This window comes from Phocoena phocoena, chromosome X, assembly GCF_963924675.1.
Source record: "Phocoena phocoena chromosome X, mPhoPho1.1, whole genome shotgun sequence".
Lineage (NCBI taxonomy): Eukaryota > Metazoa > Chordata > Mammalia > Artiodactyla > Phocoenidae > Phocoena > Phocoena phocoena.
In genome coordinates this window covers 6,126-27,790 of record NC_089240.1, presented here as the reverse complement: position 1 = coordinate 27,790, position 21,665 = coordinate 6,126, and the positions used below count along the sequence as shown (strand labels likewise).

Sequence of the window (21,665 nt, the reverse complement as noted above, 5' to 3'; positions counted from 1 at the left end):
GGGCCCCTGGGGATGGGCTTGGACTCCCATGGCAGGGTCTGGGACCCAAAGGGTGGCACTCCGACCCCCCCAAAGCAGAGGTTGGGAATGCACTGTCATAGACTTGGGCCTGCAAGGCAAGGCTGGGGAGTCCCAGGGCTGCACTCAGATCCCGTAAAGCAGGGTCTGGGATCCCCAAGGATGGAGTGGAACCCCCAAGACAGGGTTCGAGACCTCCAGGGATAGGATGGGATCCCCAAAGCAGGGTTCATGACCCCTGGAGTCCCACTAGGATTCCCCACCCCTGCCGGCAAGGCAGGGTCTTGGGGCCCAGGGCTGCATTCCCACACTCGGGCTACCAACATGGAGTTCATCCCGCCAGGGCCAGACAGGAGACTCCAAGCCCAAGTTTGTGACCTCTGGGCCAGACACACAGCCCCAAGGCAGAGTTTAGGATCCACCGCGACTTGCCTGGACCCCCAGGGCCACAGTCAAGCTACCACCATAGACTTCAGATCGCCGGACTGGATTTGAAACCCCCAAGCAGTGTTTGCAATACCCGTTCAGTCCAGACTCCAGACCCCAAGGTAAAGTCTGGGACCTCCAGGGATGGGACTGGATCCCCAAGGCAGGGTCTAGGAACCCCGGGGCCGCACCCGGACACCTAAGGTAGGATCCGGGACCCCTCCCGAAGGCATGGTCTGAAACCCAGGCTGAACCGGGACCCCTAAGGCAGAGTTCTGGGCCCTCAGGGCTGCACTCAGACTCCCCCTAAGGCAGGGTCTAGGACCCGGGTCCGCAGTTGTACGCCTAGGCCAGGGTCTGGGACACTCAGAAATGCACTTCAACCCCCAAGGCAGGATCTGGGACTCCTGTGACACACTAAGAGCCCTAAGGCAGGACCTGGGACCCCAGGGCTGCACTCGGACCATTAAGGCAGCGTTTGGGGCTCCCGGGGCCGCCCTCGGACCTCCACCAAGGCAGGGTCTGGGACCCCTGGAGCCACACTCGGATCCAGCAAGGCAGAGTTCGGGGTTCCGGAGGACGGAACTGATCCCCAGGACCGGACCCCGACCCTGCGCGGAGGCCTGACCGGGGCGCGGGGAGGTGGCGAGCGTGCGGGAGCGCCCACTGGGTTGGGTGCCCGGCCTGGCCCTGCTTCGGCACTACGTGCCTTGGGAAGCCTCCTCGGGCATCCGCAGCAGAAAGAAGGGTGTGCCCAGGCTACGGTGTCCCAGACTGGCCTCCCGGCCCGGACCGCGCGCACCAATCAGGCGGCGGCGAGCACGTAACCCGGACGGCCAATGGGCAGCCTGCACGGGAGCACGCCCCTGAGGCCCCGCCCCGTTGCGTAGGAGCGCTTGCGGTATGTGGGCCGTGCGGGCCGCCGTCCGCCCGGGGTTCTGGCTGTTTCGTGTGGCTCGCGGCTGCGGGGCTCCGAGGGCCGCGCCGCCGCTGTCGCCCTGCCCCGAGCGCGCGCTCGCCGCCTTCCGAGGGGGCCTGGGGTGCCCGGAGGGGCGAGGGGGTGGGGGGCGGGGCCCACGTGCAGATGGCCGGAGAAGTCGGACTGGAGGAAAGGAGGGTGAGGAGGAACCAGAAGCTGCGGAGGAGGAGGAAGAGGAGGAGGAGGAGCTGCTGAGGAGGGACCCTTTGCTGCCGGCGGGGACCCAGCGCGTGTGCTTGGTTCACCCTGACGTCAAGTGGGGGCCCGGGAAGCCGCCGGGGACCCGAGGTGACCGTGACTGTGGCCGCGGACTGAGGTGGGGGGGGCGGGGCGAGCCGTGAAGAGCGCCAAGTCCCGGAACTTAAAGGGCGGGGACGCCGGGGGCGGGTTTCGAGGTCTGGCGCTCTGGGCTGAGATGCCGAAGGGCGGGGCTTCTGAATAGGCGGGCTGAAGGGGCGTGGTTTTGGGGGCGTGACTCTGAGGGCTGGTGCCCTTTTGGCGTGGCTTCTGGGAGCGGGACTCCGAGAGCTGGACTGCCCCCACCCGACCCGCTCCCGGCAGCCGCACCCCTGCAGCGGGCCTGGAAATCCTAATTCTGGGCTGGGGCGCCTTCCCGTGTGCACATAGCGGGTCCGGGGCCCCTTCCCCTTTCGGGCGCGCCCCAGGTTGTCGCTCGGCCCTTCTGCCCCGCGCAGCCTCCCCATCTGTAAAGGAAGAGAATCCGACAACTAACGCCGGTTTGCAGGGGGTGTGTCGCTCAGCTTTAAGCCCTTGTTGACCCGCTTTCACTGTGTAACGCTGAGTACTACGCCCGAAGGTTGTGCACAAGCGTGTTCACACGCCCTTTGTAGCAGAAACCGTGAACCCGGCTGAGCCCCTGAGACGCCTGGGACCTGCCTCCATGGCCCTCGGGCATCAGCAACCCCACTGTACCCGCCCCGGTCGGGCTGGGAGGACAGCAGACACGCCGGGCAGGAACCCGCCGCTTGACCTGAGTGCTGTGTTCAGAGCTCAGCGGGAAGGCGGACGGACGGGGGCGGGGACGGGGCCGTCTCACCAGGGTGGTCCTGGATGGCCTGGGGAGACGGACCCCACGGATGAATAGGGACAATGTCCAGGGTTAGGGCTCCTGAGGGAGCACGTCCTGGGCCCTCCTGGGACCGCTGCCCCTCGGCTGTTTAGGGGCTGTCAGAACCAAGTCACTGCAGTGGTGCAGGCATGCAAGGAGTCAGGTCATCACAGGTACTCTGGGTTTGAGCAGAGCAGTGACGCAATTGCGGGTTGGGGGGGTGGCATTCTCCTTATTCCTTTACTCCTCTTAGACCTTTATTGAGATACAGTTAGCAGAGCATAAGATTAACCACTTTGAAGGGTACCGCTCAGGGGCAGCTAGTACGTTCACAGTCTTGTGCAGCCACCACCTCTCTCTGGTTCCACAACATTCTCATCTCCCCGGAAGGAGACCCTGTACCCTCAGTAGGAGGCCTCCCCCTTGCTTCTCCCCCTCCCCCCCCAACCCCCCCCACCCCCCCCCACCCCCCACCCCCCCCCCCCGCAAGCAGGAGTCGGCCTTCTTTCCCCGTGGATTTGCCTGTCCTGGACATTTCATGTGAGTGATATGTGGTCTTCCGTGTCTGGCTTCTCTCACTGAGCACCATGTTTCTGAGGCATACATATGTTGTAGCCTGTGTCAGTGCTTCATTCCTTTTTTTTCTTAAAAACTTTTTTAGGGTGATTTTAGTTTCACAGCAAAATTGGGAGGAGTGTATGGAGACTTTTCACATATACTCGCTGCCCTCACCAATGGATGGCCTCTGCCGTTTTCAGCATCCCCACCAGACGGTGAATTTGTTATAACTGACGAGCCTATGTTGACATAACATCGTCACCCCAAGTCCACGGTTTACGTTAATTAGGGTTCACTCCTGGTCTTGTACATTCTGTGGGTTTGGGCAAATGTATGATGACATGTATCCACCATTATAGCATCATACAGAGTAGTTTCACTGCCCTAAAAATCCTCTGTGCCCCACGCATTCATCCCTCCCTCCCCCTCTTAAACCCCTGACAAACACTGGGCCTTTTACTGTCTCCATTGTTGTGCCTTTTCCAGAGTGTCATAGACTTGGAATCACACAGTCTGTAGCCTTTTCTCACTGGCTTCTTTCACTTAGTCATATGCATTTAAGGTTCCTCCATGTCTTTTCATGGCCTGACAGCTCATTTCATTTTAGTGCTGAATAATATTCTGTTGTCTGGATGGACCACAGTTTATTTATCTAGTCATGTACTAAAGGACACCTTTGTTGCTTCCGTTTTGACAATTATGAATAAAGCTGCTATAAACATCGATGTGCAGGTTTTTGTGTGGATGTAAGTTTGCACATCCTTTGGGCAAATGCCAAGGAGTATGATTGCGGATTGTATGGTAAGACTATGTTTAGCTTTATGAGAAGCTGCCAAAGCATCTTCCAAAGTGGCCGTACCATTTTGCTTCCCTCCCAGCAGTGAGTGGGAGGGGTGCTGCGCATGCTTGTCAGCATTTCGTGTTGTCAGGATTGTGGATCTTGGCTCTTCTAATAGGTGTGTAGCGGTGTCTCATTGCTGTTTTAGTTTGCATTTCCCTGATGACAGAGGATGTGGACCATCTCGTTCTATGTTCGTTTGCCATCTGTATATCTTTTTGGTGAGGTGTCTGTTACGGTGTCTGGCCCATTTTTTAGTAGGTTGTTTTCTTATTGCTGAACTTTAAGAATTGTTTTTATATTTTGGATACCAGCGCTTATGGATGTGTTTTTTGCACATATTTTCTCCCAGGCCTGTGGCTTAACTTCTCAGTCCGCTGATGACGTCAGTTGCAGAGCAGACGTTCTTAATTTTCCATGTTGTCATATGCTTGAACTCCAGGATCCTTTCTCTGCCAAGTCCAGTCTACCAGCAGGCCCACGTGAGGCGTTCGTCATTTCTGCCAGCGCGCTTGTGATCTCTAGCAGTTCTTTTTGGTTCTTTCTTGGGATTTCCATCTCTCTGCTTGCCTTGCCTGTCCGTTCTTGCATGCTGTCTACTAAATCCATTAGAGCCCTTGGCATGTTAATCATAGTTGTTTTAAATTCCTGGTTCAGTAATTCCAACATCCCTGCCACGTCTGGTTCTGATGCTCGCTCTGTCTCTTCGGATTGCCTTTTGGTGCACCTGGTAATTTTTTCTTGATAGCTAGACGTGATGCACCAGGTGAAAGGAACTGCTGTAAATAGACCTTAGTGGTGAGGGGCTGACGTGTGGGGGAGGGGAAGCCTTCTGTGGTCCTGAGATCAGGGTTCGGTCTCTTACGGTGCCTGTGCCCCTGGGCTGTGACTCGCACTAGTGCTTCTCCGTTTCCGTCCCCACCGAACCCTCACCCTGGCCTTCAGGGTGGGGTTGCGGGGTGCCAGACCCCCAGGCAGGCAGCTGTGCAGTGCAGCAGGAGGGAGGCCGCTGGCACCCGCGCAGGCTCTCACCACGGAGCTGGGGCCGTGGCCGCTGTGATCAGGAGAGACAGCACCTGCAGGGAGTACTGCTGGGTCAGACCTGGAGTTGAAGGACGGAGGTCAGGCGTGACCAAGCACGTGCTGACCTGAGCGACCAGCAGGTGCAGGAGGTGGGACAAGCTGGCGGGCCCATGGGGCGTCAGACCCAAGAAGACCACCTCCCCTTGGCCTAGAGAATGGGGGACCCCGCCCCTCATGTCCCAGAAGATGGGGACCCCCGCACAGCCCAGAGGATGAGGACCACGGTCCAGAGAAGGGGGGCGACCCTGATCTGTGGCCTCAGACCCTGCCTGGCCCCTACTCCCCAGCCTCTGGCCTGTGTCCTGGCTGTGCCTTGAGGAGGGTCAGGTGACCCCAGAGACAGCAGCACCCAGGTGTCCGGGGAGTGGGGACAGCAAAGCAGCGGTGCCACAGAGGGGCCACGGCTCTGAGATTCTGTGCAAGGGTGGCTTCCCAGGGGGCTGGGGCACGGGCACGGGATGGGGGGCCGGCCTCCCATGGGGCTTGGGGTACACGCTCCACATCTCACAGAACACGCCCGGGGCCCCGCAGAGCTGTCCTCCAGGCCACCGCCCCTCCAGACCTGAGTCAGCCCCATCCACCCTGTCCGGCCCAGCCCCGGGACACGTTGGCATCACTGCCCATCTGCCTGCTGTCCCTCAGGGGAGAGTCTCGTCTATCCCATGCCCCCTTCCTGCTCGGGAAGGACCGTCAGGAGGAGAGCCTAGGGCGGGGAGGCCCCCAACAGCCCTCCATCCACGGCCTGTGCCTTCGGTGTCCTGGGCTCCTGCCCTGGCTAGGCCCTGCCTCGGGAACACACACACACACACACACACACACACACACACACACACACCCTCACCTTTCACGGCCAGGGGCCCTGGGTGGGCGCTGCCTTTCTTGGGCCAGGCTCGGCAAGGGCCCCACCCCGCAGGCAGGGCGGCAGGTTTTATGGGCCCTTGGGAGCCTCACAGGGGATGCTGTCCAGTGGGTCACAAGGGACCATGAGTCCCCACGGGGCAGACGTCCCAGATTCCAACACGGGGGGTGGGGGCATCCCCGCGTCCCTGCTCAGCTCAGGGCCCTGCTCCCCTTCCCGGTCCTGTGTCCACCCCTCCTGACCATCTACCCAGAAGAACAGAGCTGCATTTCGAGCAAATGCTGATTGGGTCGCTTTCTCGGGACCGTTGTGTAGGCAGGAAGCAGGAAGCCGTCCCAGCCTGGGGCACGTGGCCCAGGGCCCTGGGCAGGGTTGGACACGGCCCGGGGCTGACCCAGCCGTAAATGACCCTCACACTGGCCTGTCTCTCCCCAAAGCTGAGTGGCAGGTGGTGGAGGCACAGGCGCTGGTGCACACGCTGGATGGCTGGTCGGTGGTGGACACGGTGGTGGTGCCCACCAAAACGCCAGACAGGAAGCTCGTCTTTGGCAGAGGGACCTTGGAGCGCCTGACAGGTGAGTCCAGCACACGTGTCCCCGTCACCCTCCCAGAAACAGAGCAAGCATGGCCGTCCCTCTGGGCCTCACAGGAACTTGGATCAGACGGCAAAAGCCACCACGCCTGTGTCAGAATTCACACGAGGCCCCAGCACACAGGCGGGACCTTTGAGAGTCGGGCGCACACCGGCCCTACGCCCCAGCCCAGCCCACCCCCCTCCCCAGTGCCCTGCGGTGGGGATCCTGCGTGTGACCCCTGCCCTCCGTGGACCGCAACGTCCCCGCCCCAAAGCCATGTCTAGCTCACAGCTCAGAGCAGGAGACATGCCAAGGGGGGCGCTCACCGCCCATCTGTGTCTAACGGGCACTCAGTCCCCACGGGGTCACGGGAACCCCATGTGTGTGAGATCTACTCCCCTGAAGATGGACCCGGTCCGGTCCTTCCCGACCCACACTTGACAAATACTGTGCTCAGAGACTCGGGGTGTCCGGCGAACACGGCCAAAGTGCAGGGTCCCCAGACAGACATTATGGGCATGCAGACCTCTGAGAGGCCAACCTCTTTTCCTAGAGAAAATCAGAGGGTCCCCGGAAATCACCGCCGTCTTCCTGAATGTGGAGAGGATGGCTGCACCCACCAAGGTACCTCAGAAGCTCACTGTTTCCCGCCCACGGCGGCTGAGCGAGTGGGTTAGTGTCCCCGTGAGAACACAGGTCTCCACGGGCCTGGGGTCACCACAGGTCCCCTCCCTCGCGCTCCATCTTCTAGAAAGAACTGGAAGCCGCCTGGGGTGTGCAGGTGTTCGACCGATTCACGGTGGTTCTTCATATTTTCCGCTGCAACGCCCGCACCAAGGAGGCCCGGCTGCAGGTGGCGCTGGCCGAGCTCCCCCTGCTCAGGTACCTCCAGAGCCCGGGCTTGGGGCAGACGGAACCCTCCTTGGACCCCTTCTTGTTTTTCCATACCTCGACTGTTGCCAGGGTGGTGAGGGTAGAATGTGGCCAGTGGGGACGTGTCCAAGCAACCCACCTACTAGGGCACGTGGCCCACTGGAGTGCCACCCAGCAAGGGACCCTCCGTCCCCTCCCGTGAAGGCCCACGCGGCGGGGCGGCCCCCAGCGAGCCTGTTCTTCCTGTCTAGATGCCCACTCCCCACCCAGGGCTCTGTCCCAGCCTCCCACGGGCACATGCTTCCGTCTCCTGAGCCGACCCATTTCCACGCCAGGTCCCACCTGAAAAACAACGTTGCCCACCTGGGCGGACGAGGACGGGACTCTCGCCACATCATGGGGTCAGGTACCGTGTCTGACGTCTTGTCACCGGGAGCTCAGAAGGGGGGGCGTGTCGTGGCCACCACCCCCACAAAGGGGACGACGTCCCTCAGAGGTCCTGATGGGGCCTCGTCCGTGGTCACAGTCAAAGGGAGGGTGTCAAGATGTTTCCCTGGTGCGGCCGTAACGAAGGATCACGAACCGGTGCCTTAAAACCACAGACATTCATCCTCCCCGAATCCTGCAGACCAGATCAAGGAGTTATAAGGGCTGGTTCCTTCTGGAGGCTCCAGGGGAGGGTCCTTCCCGCCCCTTCCAGCTTCTGAGGGCTCCGGGCGTCCCTGGGCTTGTGGCCGTGTCCCTCCCATCTCTGCCTCCGTCTTGACGGGGCTTCTCCTCTGTGTCTGTGTCTCTCCTCTTCTGTGTCTTAGAAGGACCCTGTCATTGGATGTAGGGCCACCCTCCTCCAGGAGGACCTCATCTCAGACCCTTCACTGCATCACATCTGCAGAGACCTTTTGTCCAAATAAGGTCCTGTTCTGAGGTCAAGGTGTCCCAGGGCTGTGGTCCCTCCAGAGGCTCCAGGGGAGGCTCCTTCCCGCCTCTTCCAGCTTCTGGGGGCTCCAGGCGTCCCTGGGCTTGTGGCCGCGTCCCTCCCGTCTCTGTCTCCATCTTCACGGGGCTTCTCCTCTATGTCTGGGTCTCTCCTCTTCTGTCTCTTAGAAGGACCCTGTCATTGTTTGTAGGGCCACCCTCCTCCAGGGGGACCTCATCTCAGACCCTTCACTGCATCACATCTGCAGAGACCCTGTTTCTTAATAAGGCCCCATCTGTAGGTCCTGGGGGTCAGGGTGTGGACACATCTTTGGGGCACCACTCAGCCCACTGTGGGTATCATGGGGGCCCTTCTGAGGCTCTCCCCTTGGCCTCTTCCTCCTGGGTAAAGGGGAGCCCAAGAGACCTCAGAGGGCAGAAGTGCGAGGCCACCTCGCGCCGGGCAGAGCTGTCTCAGAACAGAAGGTGTTGGGGCCAAGTGTACAGGGGAGCAGGCTGGGTGGGGGAAGGGGGCGGTCCCTGCAGCCCCAAGCGTGAGCCTGTCCACGTCCCCCGCAGGCACCCCCGTGGCTCTTGCCCCTTTTGTGTCTGCTCACTGACTCACCATGTTGGGTGTTTCTAGGAGAGTCTTTCATGCAGGTGCAAGAGCGCCTCCTGAAAGATAAGGAAGTGAAGATTCGAAAGGCCCTGGACAGACTGCGCCGGAAGAGGCTTCTCCTGGGGCAGCAGCGGAGGCGGCGGGAGTTCCCTGTGGTCTCCGTGGTTGGATACACGAACTGCGGTGAGAAGTGGGCCCTCCCCGGGGCCAGGCAGGTGTACGCTAGGGGGACCCACTTGCCAACCCAGCGAGACTGAGTATTCACGGAGGGCTAGCCCGCAGTGAGAAGGGCTGCACTCGGGCCCCGTCCCGGGGCGGCCCCCCGTGTGACTGCCGTGGGTGACGCCCCTCTTAGTGGATGTCCTCCAGACTCTGAGAACGAGGAAGTAGTGACAGTTTTAAGTCCGTTGAGAGTGGACAGGGTCTTGCAGGGATCAGAGTGGTTCAGATGTTGCCGAGGAAAACTTCACAGTCTGTCCTCAGCTTTGTCTGCACGAGCACATCAAGTGGACTCCATGTGGGGAAGAGTGTAGGGCGTCCTTTAGGGTCACAGGTGCCCTGAGGTAAGTGGAAAGCACCCAGTTCCCTCCACTGTGGGGATTCAGTCCACAACACTTGCTGGGCTCCCCTGAGGCCCGGCCCTGCCATGTGCTCGGGAAGCACCGCCGTGACGGGCCCGTCCCTTTATCAGGCGCTCACGGTCTGCGTCCAGAGGAGGGAGGGAATGTCCCACAAACGTGCACAGGAAGCTGTGGGGTGGATGTCCAGGCTTGAAAAGTCATAAATGTCTACGGGTAAAATCACCCGTGTCAGGAAATCCCAACTGCCCCTCCTGGCCGCATCCCCAGAGGGTGCCGTGTCCTCCGCTAACTGTCACAGGATCCAGTGAGTGTTGGCTTGATCCCGACTCTCACTGACCGGGAGTTCGGGGTCCTGCACTGAGCAGGGGCGTCCAGGCCGAGCCCCGCCATCCAGTTACTCGATGGCAGGACCCGTCACCACCTCCTGGTGGGCCATCGGCGGGACTTACAGGCGTAGCCAGGGGTGTCCCTGGGCTGGACGGTTACTGCTGCTGCCCCTGAACCTGGGCTCGGTGGAGAAAGTGTCCACGTTGTCAGGAAAGGCTGTGGAGGAGGGTGTTCTAGGACCCCCTCAGGTACACACAGCACTGTCTACACCCTCACTACCTCTCTGCACACACTGCACCCCCCTACTCCACCATTCCCTCGTCTACACGGACACCATACCACAGCTGGGTTACTCCACGGGACCATCCCTCCGCCTGTTTGGACGCCTGCCCACCTCACATGCACGTCACCACTGTCTGTGTCTACGCCGTCTCTCCCGTCTACACCAGCACTCTTGCCCTGGCCCTGGTCCACTTTACTCTGAAGGCTAGACAGTGGCAGCTGAGTCCTTGCACAGCCCGCACAGCGTCCCACGGGTCCTGCGGAGAGTTCCGAGCACACAGACCTCCTGCCCCTGCCCACCCTCCAGCGCCCTGTGATCAGTGTGGGGCAGCCCCGAGGTCCACAGTGGTCGGTGGGGGACCGGAGGGGTCTGAGACGCATGGTCCCCTTGTGCCCGACGTGCAGGAAAGACCACATTGATCAAGGCCCTGACGGGGGACGCCGCCATCCAGCCCCGGGACCAGCTGTTTGCCACGCTGGACGTCACAGCCCACGCGGGGTGGCTGCCCTCCCGGCTGACTGTCATCTACATGGACACCATTGGCTTCCTCTCCCAGCTGCCCCACAGCCTGGTCGAGTCCTTCTCGGCCACCCTGGAGGACGTGGGCCATTCGGTGAGTGTGGAGGGCCAGGTTGCCTCAAATACCCACAAACAGGAGGCAGGTCCCCTCATCCCAACATCACGGGCCTGGGTCCCCTCATCACAACATCACGAGCCTGGGTCCCCTCATCACACCAGCACGGGCCTGGGTCCCCTCATCACAGCATCCCGGGGCAGGGTCCCCTCATCACAGCATCCCGGGGCAGGGTCACATTACACAAAACTTCACGATGACTGGATCCTCCCCATCCCTGCCCCTCAGCGAGCTGTGCTCTGACTGTACGAGTGCAAGTGCTGTGAAGGCAATGCTAATGAAGAAGGGGTTCTCTGCACCTTTTGGCTGCACTGGGGCCCCGAGCCAGTGAACCCTGGCATTTACTCAGGGTACAGGGGCTGCGGGGCCCTCCGGGTGACAGATGCCCCAGCACCTTCGAGGTCACAGCAGCTGAGCCTGAGGGCCATGTGCAGCTGCCGGCACCGTCCTCGAAAGTGTCTGAAAATCTAGAACTGAACTGAAACACTGATTAAAAGAAAATTTAAGTTCATCAAAAAAAAGAGAGAGACAGCCCAGAAGCGAACCCCCCAAATCGTAAAGGGCACGTCCTTCCTGTGGCAGAATTACCCTCAGCTCCTCTTTCTCCTTTTCTGTCTCTTCTGAAGTTTGCATAAGGTACCTGCCTGTAAAACGTGTGGAATAGGGGTGGAAGCCTTTTTAGAACGTGAGCTTGGTTTCACAGAAAAGTGGAGCGGCCCAGAGCCTCGAGCACAGCACCCGCCGGGTGGGGGGTTGGTGACGGGGGCAAGCGGCCGCACGTAGGCGTAGGGCCAGCACCTGCGGGGCGGGGACACGAGGCGGCCCCTCAGTCCGGGTGCACCTGGAGCGGCAGCCTGGCCCGGAACGAGGGGCACTGGGGGACTCCGTGCACGGCAGAGCGGCTCTGTGGCCTCAGGTCCCACCCTCCCCCTTGGGGCACAAGCCTCCGTGGGGCACCCCCCCCCCCCCCCACGGAGAGCGCTGCGCAGCCCCCATCGTGGGCCTGGCGGGTCTTCCCGAGCGGGGCCGGGCACCGCTGGCCCCGAGCTCTCCGACTGCCCGGCTCCTCTGGTCCTCAGGATCTGATCGTCCACGTGCGAGACGTGAGCCACCCCGAGACAGAGCTGCAGAAGGCCAGCGTCCTGTCGGCCCTGCGGACCCTGCAGCTGCCGCGCCCGCTGCTGGACTGCATGGTGGAAGTGCCCAACAAGGTGGACCTGGTTCCCGGGTGAGCGCCTGCCGCCGCACCGCCGCCGGACCCCTCGCGCTGGCGACCAGGGCGCACGCGGGTCTCCCGCCGGCGGGGCGGCCGCCTCCCCGCTCCTGCTTTCAGGCGTGCCATGCCCCGTCTGCTGCTGCTCGAGCGGCGGCGCGCTTGGACCCGTCACCGCGCGGGCCCGGATCGCACCCCAGCCCCACGCACGTCCTTCCTCTCACCTTCCGGCGGGGCCGCGTCCTCGCCCGGCACAATCCGAGCCCGTCACGGCTGGGCCTGCGGGCGGGGTCCCCGCTCCAGCCCCCCTCGCTGAGCGGTCGGCCGCCCCTACAGGTACATACCCGCCGAACCCGGCGCGGTGGCCGTGTCTGCGCTCCTGGGGCTCGGGCTGGAGGAGCTGAAAGCCAGGCTGGAGGAAGCAGTTCTGAGAGCCACGGGCAGACGGGTCCTCACGCTGCGAGTGGGGCTGGCGGGGCCGCAGCTGAGGTGCGTCGGGCCGGCCCGGCGGGGGTGGGGTGGCGGTGGTCCCACCAGTCGCTGCGCGGGGCGGGGCCCTGGGCCTGGGCGGGGAAGGTGGCGCCAGGTGGAGTCCGGGTGCGACGCGGGGGCAGCCGCATCCCCCGCAGCCTGTCTGGCTGCTCAGGCGGTGAGCAGGTGCCTGGCCGCTTACCCGCAGGCCGGGGCCGTGGGCGATGCCACCCGCCAAGAAGCGGGACGCCTCGCTGGGGTCTTCGGGGCTCCGTCGGGGCCGCCCGTTCCCACCAAACGCGTCTTCCTCCCAGCTGGCTGCATCAGGAGGCCACGGTGCAGGCGGTGGACGTGAGGCCTGAGGCCGGGGTGGCCGACGTCAAGGTCATCATAAGCGACTCGGCTTACGGCAGGTTCAGGAAGCTCTTTCCAGGTTGAAAGGAGGCCCAAGGGTGGGGATGCTCCCCGAGGACTGAGGGGGGGGGCTCCCCGGGGACCGGGGGGCTGCAACGTTCCCGCCTCAGGGAGAAGCGGGCTCCCTGCGTGGGCCCTACACCCCGTGAGCGTGGCGGGAGGGCCGGTGGGACTGGGAGCTGCGTCCATGGTGGCGCTCCGAGTGGTTCTGATTGACCGTTGGGCGTCTGGAGAGCTGACGGCCCGTCCAGGGTGCTTGAGCTGTGAGACAGTAAAAGCTTTGCGTGTGTTCGTGAACCAGCCTTTCCGGTCCTTCCGTGCCGGCTGCCCGGCAGAAGGCCTGCGAACGCTGGCTGTGAAGGAGGCAGGTCCAGCTTCCCTGTCCGCTCTGTGTCCACGTGTTCATGGCTGCCAGTCCTCGCCCTTCCCCACGGTAGCGTCAGGGTTATAATTAAAATGTCTCCCGACAGCCCAGCAAGCAGGAAGAATCTCCCCGTTTACTGGGCCAGGCGGCCGGGACCACCCATCACACACCCGTTAGTTGTCTTTACCCAAAGGAAAAAATACAACTTTGGGCATCCTGTCGACAAGCAGGGAATCACATCCTGGGGCCAAACTCCCCCATGATGAGGCAGGACCCCCTTCCCGATGTTCACTTTGCAGAGGCTCCAGGGCCCCCAGGCAGACGTTCCTGGGATGCAAACAGGCCGGGGGTCCAGCTTAAAGAGAGTCACACACACCTCAGGGAGACGGGGCACTGCGCTGCAGGTTCTCTAAAGGGAAAGCGAATGAGAAGGGCGCTCCCTTGCCCTTTTGGCACCAGGAAAGGATTTTTTTCCTTACCTCTGTATTCAGCATTATAGGGCCGTTTCCTGAGTTGTCGCAGGCTTTCAGCACAGCTGGAAAAAGTCTCTGCGCTTCTTCTAAGCGTGTGGATGCAGGGTGTCCGTGTGAGCTTTCCTTGTTTTCTGAGACTCGGTTGTGCACATGCGGCTCTACAGGCTCCCCAGCTCAGTCCTTGGTGCGCCCAGGCCCTCCACGCCTGTTTCTGTAACTGCCATTCTGTGGAGTTTCCGCCTGGGGCAGTGTGGCAGGCGGAATCGTGTCCTCTACAACGTCCACGTCCTAATTCCAGAGACAATCCCCGCCCCCGAGGCCCCCCGGTGAACCCACCAAGCCCCCTCCCCGTGGGTCCCTGTGAACAGGAGGCAGAAGTGAGAGTCGGGGCAGGTGTGAGGACAGAACTGGAGTTTGGGCTGAGGAAACTGCCTCTGCGGAGACGCTGCTGTGAGGTGCAGAGAGGGGTCCCGACCCCAGCAATCCCGTGGCTCCAGAGCTGGGAAAGGGACGAAACGAGTCTTCCCTGGAGCCTCCAGAAGGATGAGCCCTGCCCGTCCTGGGCGTCTGCCTGGGGGGGGGCCACGTGCGACTGCTGCCTGTAGGACGGGGACAGTTAATCTGTGTGTGTGTGCAGCCGCCATCTGGACGCCTGTGGCAGCATGTACAGGACCCACATGGGACCCCGGGGTGGGGGGGACCACCCGCATGGAATCCTGGGGCACGGGACAGTTGGGATGCGAGCCCCTGAGCCTACGTGTGCAGGACAGCCTCCCCGATCCAAGAGGAGGTGGCTCCAGCGACCTCGCAGGCCGAGTGCAGAGCGGGACCAGGTCCTGCTCCGGGACCACAGCCCCATCCGGTCCTCTTGCACGGGGTCAGCCAGCCAGGGCCTCACGACAACTGCACTGCCGGCCTGTCCCTGTCCTTCTGCTCAGCCCCTGCGGGTCTCGTTCCTACAGGGTCCTTGAGGCAGGGGATGCTTTGCATAGACCCTGGTGGGTGGGGAGCATCCAGGCTCCCCGGGTCCAGCCCATGCGTTTGTCAGGCTGGGGTTGCCCACGTGGTCCCAGGGGCCCCGTCAGCCATCTTCCCTGCCGGGGACCTCTGGCCTTGGCTGCCGAGCTCCTCCCAGGTCCAGCCTCCCGGCTCGAGTCTGGTCCACCCCCAACTCCTCCCCGGCGGCAAGACACCAGCAAGGGCTGTAGGGGGTCGGTTCTGGCCTCTGGCCCCCTCTCCTGGTGCCCCTCACCTGCTGCCTGGGGTCCCCCCCACCCACGGAAGTCCCCTCCCTAAGGACTGAGAAGGCGAGCTCAGCCCGCGGCTGCCTCGGGCGCTGGCGAGGTGCTGCGGGGCCAGACACGTCCCCGCGGGAGCTGAGCGAGCGCACCCCAGGCAGGAGCACGAGGCGGGGCCTCACGGGGCCTGGGGTAGGGCAGGGGTCTCGGAGGGCCCGGAGGGGTGGATCAGGCTCGTGTAGGGTGGGAACAGGTGTAAGGCCACCCCTCCCCTCAGTACCCAGACCCTCCTACGGCCCTTCTGCAGAGACGGTCTCCACCTCTCCGCACTCCAACGTCCTGGACACTTCGGTTCCCCATCTGACTCCCGACCCCTCCAGCTGGCTGGGGAGAGGCAGCCTCATGAGACAGTGCGCACAAAGCTTTCTGGCCGGGCCTTGAGGATGGGGACTGGGTCCCACCTGTGCCAAGGAAGCTGGCATCTCACCCGGATTTGCCTCCGGTCTCTTGAAGGTGGACTGAAGGTCAGACAGTCCAGAGGCCAAGGGCCCCAAGGAGCGGGGTGTGGGCGCAGGTAGATCAGGAGCAGCTGCCCCTCTGGTCGGGAGAGTCCAACAACCCAGGGCTTTCTGGTTCCTGGGGGGAGGAGAGGGCAGAGGCAGTGGGTGCCCAAAGACAGGTCCTGCTTCACCTCTGGATGGAGCCACTCAGCTGAGGCCAGGTTTTGAGGAATTAGAGTTAAAGGATGCAGGCTAGGCGGTCAGGGTTAGAGGGTTAGCTTAGATGGTCTGAGTCAGGGTCAGGGTAAGGGTTAGGAGTCTGCAGATCAAGGTCGAGTACCTAGGGGCTAGGGGTTAGGAGTATTAGGGTTTAGGGTTAGAGATTAGGAGGTTAGGCTTAGGGAGTTAACAGAGATTTGGGCGTTAGGGTTAGTGGGTCAGTGTTAAGAATAACTGGCCCACGACCCCCCTAACCCCTCACCTCTGTGTCCTCTAGGATGGACAGGACTTGCCCTGGGTCACTCATGAGTGTCGGGTTCACCTGGACCGCTGGTTATCTACTCCCCGCCCCCGCCCCCGTCCTGGAACCTGATAGCAGAAGAATGAAATGTCTGCTCCAGTCACTGACTGTTTCAAATCCAACTCAACCTCAGTCAACAGTTGTTAGGGCCTCAGAAGTCCACAGGGTTTCCTCCTCCCATCTGAACTGGAAAGAGTAGTGCTGGCCCCACTTGGCCTGGGCAGCCCCGGTCCAGCACAGGCCTGGCTGAGGTCACTCCATGGACATGTTATGAATTTATACAGAACTTGGTGCAGCGACCTACCAGCCCCCAGGTGCTGCCTCCTGAGGGCTGGTGGGGCCCTCCTGGGACTGCAGGCATCCTTTATCCCATCTGAGTGGGCATCAACAGACGTCAAGTCTCAGGACAGCCCTTGACCTCTGACCATCCAGGCAGGCATCTGCGGTCCTCCAGCTCAGGCCAGTCTGGTCCCTGTCAAGCGTCTGTGGCCAATCACTGAGCTGACCATGCTGCTGGGCAACTGAATCTGCCGCTTTCCCCGAGCCGGCATCTGTTCTCATGCCAAAGTCCAGAGCCTCAGCTTTCCTTTGGGCGCTTCTTACCTGTTTCCAGTCCAAACAGTTCCAGAGGGCTGATGCTACGTTCCACCCCCCTTGAAGATGGGCATATGATCCACATCTAGCCAATCCCATGGTACACCTTATGGGCGCTCTGATGGGTTCAAGGACGATGCTATGACCCAAAACCAGGCCAATGACGTTTATTCTATTTTTTGGCCATGCTGTGCACACGGGATTTTAGTTCCCCGACCAAGGATCGAACCTGTGCCCCCTACATTGGGAGTGCAGAGTCTTAACCACTGGACCACCAGGGAAGTCCCATCCCCTCGTTTTCAAAACTGCTATGGATTTAAAGCACGCAAGATGATTGTGATATGAGTGGCCTTTTCAGTATGACTTCTTTGACTTAGAATGTTTTCAATGTTTATCCATGTTGTAACATGCATTATCAGTGCTTCATTCATTTTTTTTATTGTGGTTAAAAATACATAACATGAGGATGGGGGGCAAGTGGAGGGAACGGCCCAGATGCACATCATTCACAGACCCTCTGGACTGGAGGGACTCGTGAGAGCCAGAGCCCAGAAATCCGGGGATGGATAAGACACAGCGTCCCCTCCAATCCCCGTAAGCACCCCTTGCTCCATCCTGCGCCCAAATACCTCAGCTAGGCGCTCTCCCCACTCTTTACACTCCAAACTCAGCCGGGACAGACCTCTGCAGCCGCCGCTCCCCACCCTACAGGAGAAGCTCAGAGGTCCTGTCCCCCTTTCCTCTGAGGGACTATTTTTGGTGACCACAAAAGGATTAGATCGCTCAGGACAAAGCTGGTAGGGCACAGCGGGATGGCTGCGCCGGGCGCGCCGCTCTTCCTCCTGACCTTCAACTTTGACGAGACTGTCGTGGACGAAAACAGCGACGACTCCGTCGTGCGCGCGCCGCGGCGGACAAGCGGCTGCCCGAGAGCCTGCGTGCCACCTAGCGCGAGGGCTTCTACACGAGTACGTGCAGCGCGTTTTCCAGTATCTGGGCGAGTAGGGCGTGCGGCCGCGGGAGCTGCGCGCCATCTACGAGGCCATGCCCCTGTCGCCCGGCATGGGCGAGCTGCTGCAGTTTGTGGTCAAGCAGGGCGCCTGCTTTGAGGTTATTCTAATCTCAGAGGCCAACACCTTTGGCATGGAGAGTGTGCTGCGCGCCGCCGGCCACCGCGGCCTGTTCCGCCGCATCTTCAGCAACCCGTCGGGGCCGGACCCTTGGGGGCTGCTGGCGCTGCGGCCCTTCCACGCACACAGCTGCGCTCGCTGCCCCGCCAACATGTGCAAGCACAAGGTGCTCAGCGACTACCTGCGCGAGCGGGCACACGACGGCGTGCACTTCGAGCGCCTTTTCTACGTGAGCGACGGCGCCAACGACTTCTGCCCCATGGGGCTGCTGGCAGGCGGCGACGTGGCCTTCCCGCGCCGCCGCTACCCCATGCATCGCCTTATGCAGGAGGCGCAGAAGACCGAGCCCAGCTCCTTCCGCGCCAGGGTGGTGCCCTGGGAAACCTCCACCGAAGCGCGCCTACACCTGCAACAGGTGTTGAGGACGTGGCCTGCAGAGGGCACCCGGGCAGGGAGGGGTGGGCGGTGGGGGTCGGGAAAGAGAAAGCTAGTTTTATTACTCCCTTTCCCTTTCGTTTTGGTATATCCCTCCGGGATTTCTCGGAATCCCAGGGTGGTCCATTTGGGGACTGGAGGAGGGAGTTGGGAGCTGACCCCATCTGTGCAGTTAACCCAGCTCGTCTGCCTCCCCCAGTTCCACTGCAAGCGAATTCCGGAGTCTGGCCGCACCAGGGTGGCGCGCATATCTGAGCAGGCAGCAGTGTTTCCAAAAACCTTGTCCTCCCAGTTGGGAGGACGGGGTTCCCTGTAAGGGTAGGGAAGGAACATGTTCCGCCGCGTCGCGGGTAACTGTTGCCTTGGGCTGCATGGCCTCTCTCCTCCAGTCTTCTGTCCAGGGGACCCAGGCCCCGAAATGTCCCCCCGCGACCTCCCCCGCACCGGACTCCCTGCGGAGAGAGGTGGCGCTCCCTGCCGACGGTCCCAGGCCTAGATCTTGCTTTAACTACTGTGACCCTACACTACACTCCTTGCCTCCCTCCCTGCCTCCACTCTGTCAGCATCCCCACAGGAAAAAAAGCTAGAGGGAACAGTCCCCTCCTGTTGGTGGAAAGAGGTAGCACACTGTCCCGGGGCTCGGGTCTGGCCAGCCAGGGACCTCACAGAGCCCGAAGGTGTCTCCTCGCACCCCAGCCTCGTCTATGCAGCAAGAAACCAGGGACTTAACCAAAGTCGCCCCACTGACTGGGCCCTCTGAGTCCCCCTCCTCCCGTATGGAACAGAAAGCCATGATGCTTTAGAGCAGAGCCAGTGGAAACCCAAGGCCCACCTCCCTCTTTTGGTGTTTCAGAGCTAAAGGAGGTGAAGGGGCAGAGGTGAGTGAGATCTCTCACGCTGCAGTCTGAGGGATGAGGGCGAGGTGATCTCTGCTCTCAGAGAGCCCCACTTAAGTGAGGGAGCTGGTCCCCACTCTTGGAGGAGTGCCCAGCTTGGGGAACCAAGCCTGAATACACAACAAAGCAGGCAGCAGGCAGAAGAGCAGGGTGCAGCCCACCTCCGCAGAGGGACACAGGGGTCTAGTGTGGAGGCTCCGTGAGCACCGAGGAGATGGGAGAGCGGAGGGACACGGGTCTAGGGTGGAGGGCTCCGTGAGCACCGGGGAGATGGGAGAGCGGAGGGGCACAGGGGTCTAGTGTGGAGGCTCCGTGAGCACCGAGGAGATGGGAGAGCGGAGGGGCACGGGGGTCTAGTGTGGAGGCTCCGCGAGCACCGAGGAGATGGGAGAGCAGAGGGGCACAGGGGTCTAGTGTGGAGGCTCCGTGAGCACCGAGGAGATGGGAGAGCGGAGGACACAGGGATCTAGTGTGGAGGCTCCGCGAGCACCGAGGAGATGGGAGAGCAGAGGGGCACGGGGGTCTAGTGTGGAGGCTCCGTGAGCACCGAGGAGATGGGAGAGCGGAGGGGCACAGGGGTCTAGTGTGGAGGCTTCGTGAGCACCGAGGAGATGGGAGATTCTGCTGCTTAGGGCAGGCAGAGGAGGCTCAATTAGCGGGAGCCGTACAAGTGGGCTGCCTTTCAGTCCCTCGGCCCGCTAGCCCTGCAGGGCAATCATCAGGAGGTCATCAGAATTGTATTCAAAGTTGGCACTTGCAGCTGGAGACCCTGTCTTGCATGGCGTAAGGGTCCCCTGTGGATAAGTCACCAAACTCCCTGGCTTCCAGTTCTTTCCTGTCTGCAGCAGGCCTCTGGGTGCCTCCTCTGTCTTTACCAGAACCCATTCCCACTGCAATGGGGGGAAGGAACAGACACAGCTCACAGCCCAGGAGGCGTGTAGGACTGGTCCAGTCTTGACTGGAGCAGGCTTTGGAGTGGTCTCAAGAGGCTCACTGAAGGCGGTGCCTGGGTCAGCATCCCAGAGATCCCAGGCTGTCAGCAGCTGGCCTGCACATAGTTCCCGGGGAGGAATCCAGACCCCTCTGAGCCGATGCCGTCACACCAGCCATCGGAGTAGCGGCGGGTGACGCAGATAATGGTGCCCTCAGAGAAGGAGAGTTCGTTGTCCTTCTGGCACGTATATGGGTACAGTGTCACTACTGCACGGCGGGAGGAGAGGGGTGCCGTGAGATGTGCCTCCTGCCCCGCCACAGGGATGCTTGTGCCCACGTACTGGACTCTAGGGGGCAATGTGGGGAGTGGGGCAGGAGATGCCTTCTTCAGAGCCCCAGGACTCCTCCCCAGCTGAGCTAATATTCAGTATCAGGCCAGCTGCTTCCCTCCTCTGTGGCGGTGCGGTGGGGTGGAATAAAAGGCTCCACAAGCGTGACACAGGCCATCCCCTCCACTCCAAGAAACTTCAGTGTCTGAGAGCAGGGCCCCAGGATCTGCCCATGTTTTGTAATCTGCTTTCAGCCCCCGTTCACCCTGGTCCTCCCACAATGTCTCTAGCAGGTGCTGGAGGTATTGCTCGGTAGGTGCTCAGTAAATACAGTAACATTGAACAGTGTAGACTTGGCCGACTGAGCCTCGGGCAAGTCACTTAGTTTAACCTCTCAGGCTCAGCTTCATCTGTTCAATGGGAGTGTGAAGATCCTAGGAGGTTAAGTAAAAGTGAGAAAATGGATGAGAAGCTTTGACTCTGGGGTCTGGTATAAAGCAGGGGCTAAATTATGTTAACCTCCCCCCCCCCACATAACATAACATTTGCCATTTAAATCATTTTGAGCGTACAGTTCCATGGCATTAACTACATTCACGTTGTTGTACAAATCTTCTCAGCATCCACCTCCAGAACTTATTCATTTTCCCTATGGGAAATTCTGTATCAGTTTCTCTAAATTTTTGCCTACATTTGTTTTAGCTTTCTTGATTGTGGGCCTTCTGGTGTGTGGAGGGGTACATGGCGCTGTGGCGTTAACTTGCGTTTCATCACGACTCATGATGATTAACGTCTCTTCATGTGCTTGTTGACCATTTGTATGTCTTCTCCGGAGAAGGGTCTTTTCAAGTCCTTTTTCCATTTAAAACATTGGGTTGTTTGCCGAGTCCCGCCAAGCGCTCCTCCTGGCGGCGTTGGTGGCGGTGAGTCCAGCCTGGAGCGGTCTCCGCGCCGCGGGGCCCCGCGCGCCGGGGCATCGTTAGCGGGCTCTCAGGAGAGGAGAGGCTCGGCCCGCGGCGCCGGTGCCCGGCGCGCCAAGATCGTGCTGTGCCGCGCGGACGCGGCGCCGCCGGGGCGGGTCTTGCTCGGCATTGGCTGCGGCTCACCTGAGCGCGGCGGCGACTCTCCCGGAAGTGGGCGTCCCGGCCAGAGCGCACCTGGCACGGGGGCGGTCCTCGGGGCTCTTCGCCGTCGGCGCCGCGCGAGCCGGCGGTGTTCTAGGGAGCCAGCGCGCGGCGGCTGGGAACGACCCGTCCCGTGGGTCTCTGGCACCCCAGCGGCATCCGAGCGCGGAGCGGAGGGCAGCGGACCGCAGGTAAGGGGACAGGGGCTCGGTGGGGTGGGTGGAGGAGAGAACGACGAATTACACCAGAGCTGTTTGGTACAGTCGCGAAGCTCCCTAACCTGGCGGCAGCAGGAAGGGCTCGCCTTTGGAGTAAAGGCTTTGAGGACGAGCCCGAGCCTACCCACTCCAGTTTTACAGTACATCTGCGGGTGTAAAGCTCACTCGTGCGCGTT

At 61.4% G+C, this 21,665-nt stretch overlaps 1 protein-coding gene and 1 pseudogene across 1 annotated transcript; both read left to right on the top strand.

Moving 5' to 3' along the window:
* The first annotated feature begins 1,347 nt into the window (after positions 1–1,347).
* Positions 1,348–12,759, top strand: GTPBP6 (GTP binding protein 6 (putative)). The gene is made up of 10 exons (XM_065901264.1): positions 1,348–1,711; positions 6,268–6,405; positions 6,959–7,029; positions 7,157–7,287; positions 7,614–7,684; positions 8,837–8,995; positions 10,408–10,616; positions 11,717–11,865; positions 12,187–12,339; positions 12,636–12,759. Exons 1-10 carry the CDS (start codon positions 1,348–1,350, stop codon positions 12,757–12,759), a joined length of 1,569 nt encoding a protein of 522 aa, XP_065757336.1.
* A 4,477-nt stretch (positions 12,760–17,236) lies between these two features.
* Positions 17,237–21,462, top strand: LOC136142732 (phosphoethanolamine/phosphocholine phosphatase-like; annotated as a pseudogene).
* The last annotated feature ends 203 nt before the right edge of the window (positions 21,463–21,665 follow it).